At 47.8% G+C, this 7614-nt stretch overlaps 1 protein-coding gene across 1 annotated transcript in view; it reads right to left on the minus strand.

Moving 5' to 3' along the window:
- Positions 1-2413: 2413 nt before the first annotated feature.
- Positions 2414-7614, minus strand: part of AGO1 (argonaute RISC component 1) — an 18617-nt gene continuing 13416 nt past the window's right edge. Inside the window, exons 16-18 of the mRNA XM_035890918.1 lie at positions 7203-7402; positions 6277-6759; positions 2414-2507 (exon numbers count right to left, since the gene is read on the minus strand). Of these exons, the coding sequence (XP_035746811.1) occupies positions 6651-6759; positions 7203-7402 (309 nt within the window). The 3' untranslated portion in view covers positions 2414-2507; positions 6277-6650. The remainder of the gene's footprint in view (positions 2508-6276; positions 6760-7202; positions 7403-7614) is intronic.

The raw sequence follows: 7614 nt of genomic DNA on the forward strand, positions 1-7614 counted from the left end.
GCTGCCGGCACGTTCCGCACGCGCTGCCGCCAGCCCTGGCTGAACATGCCGGCCTTCTCCTCTGTGCTGACAAACCTGGTAACAGGCAGAGCGCGCAGGGCTGCGTGCTGGGCCGGCTGGAGGGGATCCTGCGAAACGGCACGGAGAGCGCTGCAGCCTGGGCTCGGAGGGCGAAGCACGAAGCGAGGCAATTGTAGGCAAGGCTGAAATATGAAGCGCTGCTGCGCATCGTGAGGGTGCACGTGTGACTAGGCGGCCTTCCTCCCGCAAGGCTTCAACGCGGCCTTCTCGGGGAGTGAGATGTAAAGACATCTGATGAGTGTACGCTCAACTGACTAAAAAACCTGATAAATGCACATTATCCTTCAGCATTCCCATAACAACCAAAGGACTGGCATCAGGCTTGTGCTTATTCTTCCAATCTGCAGAGGAGCAATGAGACTCTTAAGTAACTAGGGTTGATGAGAGGAATAAAGACTATGATTCACTAGATGCGCATAAATTCAGAGCATACATCTGCCCTTTCCTCAGTCTTCTGCGGCACTTTATAACAATGTTTAGTACCACTTTGTCACAGATTTGGTACACAAACTGTCACCAAGCAGGCAGAGGGTGAAACGAGCAACGCGATCGTGTGCGTGTGGGGAAGCGATTCAGCTGTACCGGGCTCAGTGCTGGGTCAGGCAGCAGCACCCTTAATTCTATTTCCTCTTCCCCCAAAAGATCATTTTGTGGTAAGAACAGTACATTGAGACCTGTCCCCGCAGGCTTGAACCTGCTAGTCGTTACGAAAATCCGATGTCGCCTGTCCTGGCGGTGAGGGGCAGCTGGGGAGGTTTTGAAGAACTGGAGCTTTGGGCCAGCAGAAGAGGAGTTTGAGATTCATAATTCAGGTATCGTAATTCCATAATTCAGATTTCTTAATGAACAACCATCCTGGAGACTGCCAGACTAAATCAGTCTTTAAAAGTGTAAATTTAGTTATCAGGTAAGCTACACAGTAAGGATTTTAAACCCATGCAAATTAAAACTAAACTGCTAGAACATTTCCTTAACTGAAATCCTGAGAGGGAAGGGGAAATGTGATCACCCAGATCAAGCAGACACGGCGGAGGGGGACATCTCTGCGAAACGCATGCGCTTTAGCGGGATGCGAGCACCGCTGTTCCTGCAGCTTCGGACACTGTAATCAGAACCAGGGGCCAGGGCTCAGGGCTCAAATGCCCATCTAACACTTGAAACCAAGGAGTCCGATCTGTTTTCCGGGACTTCAGACCCAGCTGCACAAGGCACAGTTTTCTGCTCTACCTCTCTCACAGAAACAGTCCCCTCGGAACAAGATTTCTGTTCTACAGAAGGACTTGGAGACAAAGTGACACCCCATTAAAACCAGCAGGAGGACGCGTGCAGAATCTGCAGGGATGCTCCCTTCAGTGGAATACATTCGGCGCGCTACAGCTCAAGTAAATTAGCTAGTGAGCACGTGCGTGCCATGAGCAAGCGCCTCCTTAAAATTGCTTCGCGTTATTCAGATACCTGCAGTTACAGCTCGACTGCTAAATAATTCACCGTCTAAAGGTATGTCAATACACGTTTGCAAGGTAAGGCACAAGGAGATCCAAAGAATTTAGAGGATGGCAAACGACCTCCAGCGTTGGACGCTAAGACGCAACCCTAAGCTGCTGGCGTTGGAGAGGACTGGGATGTTTACAAGGAATTCCAAGGCTGGGAAATGGAAAACGTGACACAGCACAGAAGCCCAGAGGATCAAGTTTAACCCCAATCCAAAAGGAGCCTGAAACCTGTCCTTAAAGCGCCGTGGAGCCAATGGCCTTTCGTAGCCCCCAGAGCACGCACCGGGGCTGGAGAAGCAGCGCGTTTTGACGTTCGCTTAGAATCATAGAATGTTTTGGGTGGGAAGGGACCCCTAGAGGTCATCGAGTCCAACCCCCCTGCAGGAGCAGGGACACCACTAACTAGATCAGGTTGCTCACAGCCCCGTCCAACCTGGCCTTGAATGCTTCCAGGGATGGGGCCTCCACCCCCTCTCTGGGCAACCCCTACCAGGGTTTCACCACCGTCATTGTAAAGAATTTCTTCCTTATATCTAGTCTAAACCTACCCTGGTTTAGTTTAAAACCATTACCCCTTCTGGTGTCTAATGAGGAGCTCAAATGAAGTCAGTTCTCAGACGGGTGACGTTTTAATAAAGAGCGGAATCGGCTACCATATTCCGAGAAGTTTTCAGCACGTACTTGTTTGCTTAAGTGTATCTCTCGTTAAACTGAAATCTGGGAAGCGAGGGGGTGTGGGTCTCCTCAGTATCTGGTGCAGTTCAGCTGCAGTCAGCATTTCACCGGTTGCCCCCAAGCCCTTCTCGAGCGAACGGCCAGGCCTGCGGATGTACCTTCCCCACGCAATCCGACTCAGGAGTGTCACCCCAACGTATTCACATTGCTTTTATTTAGGTCTTCTGCCAACAGTTACAGGGTAACAGACACTTGGGACTGCAAAGTCAAAGTTGCAAGCAAAAATCAGGACCAAGGCAAAAAAAAAAAAAAAAAATTAAAAAAAAAATATCCACAAAGGCAATCAAATCAAATCAAATATAAATACAATGTTCTGGAGCTCTTTAATCATACCGTTTTCTTTAATAAAGAGGTGGTTAGGATCTTACAGTATTTTCTTTTGGCCTAATCCAAGGATTTTGTTACTCTTTACCAGTCTCAACTCCACGCATACAAAAAAAAAAATTTGATATTCAACCTTTAAAATATAAGCCATATTTTCTTAATAAAATAAGTTTTGTGCTGCTGCTTGTTTAGTTAAGTACTGTACATCAACTGCTCACGTCTATTTAACAAATGGACCATACAGAGTTCAAGCTAAAGCAAAAAAAAAAAGAAAAAAAAAAAAACCAAAACAACCAAAACCCACAAGAAAAATAACAACCCAAAAAGAGTGTCCTATGAACACCCCGCGTACAGTTCAACACTTGCTCATATAAAGGAGGTACGAAAGGGGCTAGAAATCAAACACAAAAGCACTGGAGTCCCGTAAATTTTTTTTCACAACTATTGAAGTGCAAATCACTCAGGCAAGATATGAATTTCACTTGTTTATTGCTGTCCTGCTGTCTGGCTTCCCTTCCTGAAAGAATCACATGCTTTTACTTCACGCTAATTTTCCAAGAAGAAAACCTTCCGCGAGGCAACGTTGAATGCTTGGGCTTTTTGAGACTAAGACATCAGGCCGTTCGCTTGCGAGTACCAGAACACCCCGACCGCCCCAGAAGCTCTGGGGAGAGGGCTGCTCTGCCCTCTCGCCCCCGTTACGTTCAGATGGGAGGTAACAAAACAAAGAGCATTCAACAACTGACAGGTAAATGACAGCTACTCCTCTTCCCACACAACTGCATGCACCTGGCGATGTTTCCAGTTGCAGAAGGAACACGTGCGCATGGAGAAGGCAGAGACTCGGGAGCCATTCGGGATGTCCGCGTGGGGTTTGTGGCTAACTACAAATCCTGATATGTATCTGGGTTAACACCTATCCGCTATGGGTAGCAAAATGCACAGCACCTCAACATGCAGAGATTCGTTGGCATCTCGGGACAAGAAAAGGGTAGAAATGCTGAATGCTGGAGCCGCGTAAAGGTACAGTGCATAGTCCATTATACAAAACATGCGGGTAACTCAAACCCCTCCTAAATTTCTTCGAAATGGAAATAGGGTTTAAAGGGCACAGCAGCTACTGAGTTTGGCTTTTTCATTTATTCAAAACCATGAAAACCCAACGCAGAGGGTGAAATAAGGGCAGAACAGGATCTGCAAGTCAACAGCTGAGAGTTTCAGAAGCTGTGAAGCTTTTGTGTAGTTAAAATTGCTGTTAAAAGTAGGTGCTACATCAGCAAGTCTTCATTCATAGTTTTCTATGAACAGCCACCTTACAAATGAGTGCAAATCTTAAAGGTCCATTTTACATTTCAAGTCTCAAGGTTAAAAAAAATTGTTACAGAGCAACAAGCTGTTTCTGTAAATGCCCACAACTATCTCTTTTCAAATGGTTAAAAATGGCACGTGCCATGCCACAGCTACTAAAAGACATTTCGGAATTCTAGACCCAACTAAAACACTAAAATAAAAACTAGAAACCAAAATACCTTCGCCCCTCGCTGCAGAACAGCAGCCAGGTGCTTCCCGTTGTAATGCTGGTGAACAAACTGATTTGCAGCGAGAACCTCGACCTTAACCCCGGTTTTATTCTTAACGAGGGGCTCTCTAACACAAGTTGAGCGGGTACAGCCCCTCTGAGATCATTTTGCTTTCAGTGAACACAAGCCAGAGTTCTGAGGATGAGATGGAGAGGTGCTGAATTTGTGTCACTATGCAGGCACTTGTGTACAGGAATGTAGGCTTCTCATGTTGACACTTAGTGTTGACGCGTTCCCTACTCTCTAAAAGCCTTCCTAAGAGTTCACTACCCTACTGACCATGAATAGTTCCTGGTCTCCTCCCCGTCACCTTGCAGATATACAGCAGTGGAGGTTGACACAAGGTGCAAAGGAGAGTATGAACCAAATACTGTAGTCTTGAGGAAAAATAGGACTGTGCTAAACGTAGGATCTTCACAAAACGTGACATCAGTGGGCTCAGCACTTAGTTTGCATAGCATATTGATGTCTTCATTTTTCACAAACACGTTGCCCAAAAAGAAAATGGGTAGAGTGAATTCCCGGTGTTAGGACAGATCAAAGGGCCAACATGACCAACGCGGTTTTCATGAAGGCAAGGCAAGTTTAAACATCAGAAAGTACAAAACGCAAAGGTGTGCTTCTGTCCACGCGTGCTGACAGGGGCAGCGCTTGTGGTGGATCTGCCTCGGAAACGCGTTCACGTTTGGCAGTAAAATGACAACAGAGCTCTCCCCTTTAAGAGCTCGGCAGGAGTGTGCGCGTCATTTTTTCTCTTGAAGGAAGCGCTGGGCACACTTTCATGGGGGGGGGGAAAAAAAAAAAAAAAAAAAAAAAAAGAGAACCAAACAGATAATCTGCCCCCGCGATACTGGTGATGAGTTGCTACTACTGCCCCGCTGTGCGTAACGGCCATTCTGGGCAGCAAAATGAGTCCGAAAAGCAGTCACTACGATACTGTGGGGAAAAAGGCTTTTTTCCTGTTACAAACACAAATCAGTAGGAGTTTCCCCCATGACAATAAGAAGGATTTCATCATTCTGACTAAGGAACAAATCTGGTGTGCTTTCAGAATAAAAAACCCTGTGCATGAGATCAGTGATATCATGACACAAAGAGCAGCAAAACCTAGCAGCAGAGAGGGTGACAGTTTGGAGGTGCTGGAGCTGGGGTACGTGGTACTTCAGAGAGCGGCCGACCCGGGCAGGCGCGTGCCGAACGCACACGGGAGACGGGCGCTGAGGAGTACCCGGCGCTGCACGGGCTGCAGTTGGTAACACTCATCGGACAGGAAACGTTGGAAAACTCTGGCGTGAGCGCACAGCCTCAGGAAGTGCGGTGGATGTAAACTCTGAGAATGTTAATGACTCGTGTATTTTGGCAACAGACTCGGTATCATATAAAAATAATGTTTAGTAAAAAAATCCCGGTGTCCATCATAAAAATTCAGGAAAAAAAAAAAAAAAAGAAAAAAGAAAAAAGGAAAAAAATTGATAGCGATTTCTGTCCTCTGCCCATGAAGATGCCCCCATTTGTCAGAAACAGTTTTAAATAACAAGTAGTACATTGGAAACAAAAATGGGTCAGCAGCCATTAAACGTGTCCTATATGAAAGTGCACATCTTTCAATGGAGTTTAACCACCATGAGGTCGTGATCTAACACAAACTGCAACTTAGGACCATAGAAATTAACTCCTTCAGATGGAAATATGGACCACCATCAAGACAAGATTACTGTTTTCCTTACAAGATTAAAAACATTGAAATTTTGCAGCATCATAGTAAGGCACTCACCCATGGAAAAGTCTGTGACTGTTGCTTCAAATGGCAGCAGCTAACTAGCTTTTAACACAAGGAAGACAGTTTTCAGTTCTGAGCTAAGTGCTAGGGTGCCTTACATTATATGGGGGGAATTATTTGGGGGTGGGGAACTGTTAGTGTTAGAATTCTCCTATAAACTAGTTGTTTTTCCCCTTAACCCATTAAAGCATCTCATATTCTAAAATATTAGTTTTATAAATCTAGTCTTCTGTTTTAAGGCTCTAAAAATCCCCTCCCCCCAACCCCCACAAAAAATACCTACCAGCGCCTGGTGGGCAACGGAGGACCAAATCCGCCATTTCACAGTCAGGAGTCTATAGTATTGCATCTTAAAAATGAAAACCTGCTTCCGCCTCCTGGGAGTCTTATCCCTTCCTTGAATGCCTTCGTGTGTTTGGTCAGGTCAAAATTTTGCAAAGCCAGAAAAATTAAAAAAATAATCATCAGTCTCTTCCAATCCTACAAAGGTGTTGGATCTTTCTGTCCCGTGGTGCTGGTCTCCTGCCTCGAATCGACGCTGCCTGCCCTGCAGTGATTTCTCATTGGAAAATAAACAAGGTGTCCCAATGCTTCCTTTTTTGTATGGCTCCTACAAATCTGAAAGCTTTCTTGAGTGAGGTAACAAAAGTTAGGCTTTCAAGCAAAGTACATGGTACGTAAAGTGTCCTGATGAACCTGCACAGCCTTCGCCAAGGCCTGGGGGTCTCTGCCGTTGCTCTGTCCAGATATATGGCTGCCCTCGCCACTGAAAATCAAGGAAATCACTGCATAATTATTTCATATTCCGCCCCCCCAGGAACACTGAGAAACCCCCTCGGAGATCAGGGGCCGCGAGTGCTGGCAGCACAGGAAAGCATCTCACTGCAGCGAGCGGGGATGCTGCACGTGCCGGTGGCCGTGCCCGGTGCCGCAGAGATTCTGGCACCAAAAGGTGGCCGGAGACACTCAAACACCCCAGGGATGCTCCTCCAGGCCCAGGATGGGATTTAGCCCTCCTTTACCCCCAAGTTGTTCCTCCTAGGCTGGGACTTAAGAGGATGCAGCTATGTGTGGATCAACACCACCCCACCCCCCAAAAAAGGGTCTGCTGCCGCGCTGCCCTGACAGAGGCATTTCCAGACGCCAGGGCAGGGAGCTCGTGCCCCCTGCCCACGGCTGGGGTCTGCCCTCCCGGCAGAGCCCCCTCACCTGTCATGCTCCTTATCCACGAGATGGTACCGCGCTCTGAACGCCACCAGTCGGGCGTAGTACGCCGGGGCCGGGATGGAGACCGAGCGGGTGCAGCGCACGTAAGTATGGCACAGCTGGTACGTGAGGATCTGCAGCTCATCCGCGGTGAACCGGTTGTCATCCCAGAGTACGTAGTAATGGGACGGCCGGCTGGTACCCTGGGAAGGAGAGGGGCAGCGTGAGAGGTGCTGCTGCACCCCGACGCAGGCAGCTGCCTCGCGTCCCCATCACCCCCTCCCTGATCTGAACAGCCCGGCAGACAGCCTGGGCAGGAGAGATGCCCGTGCTTCCCTAATTTGAGAACCCCACGTGTGCACAGGCACCGGGAGAGGCAGGAAAGCCCTCAGCGCCGAGGTGCAAACCATGAACG

The sequence above is a fragment of the Egretta garzetta genome, unplaced genomic scaffold, assembly GCF_000687185.1.
Source record: "Egretta garzetta isolate BGI_Z169 unplaced genomic scaffold, ASM68718v1 scaffold443, whole genome shotgun sequence".
Classification (NCBI taxonomy): Eukaryota; Metazoa; Chordata; class Aves; order Pelecaniformes; family Ardeidae; genus Egretta; species Egretta garzetta.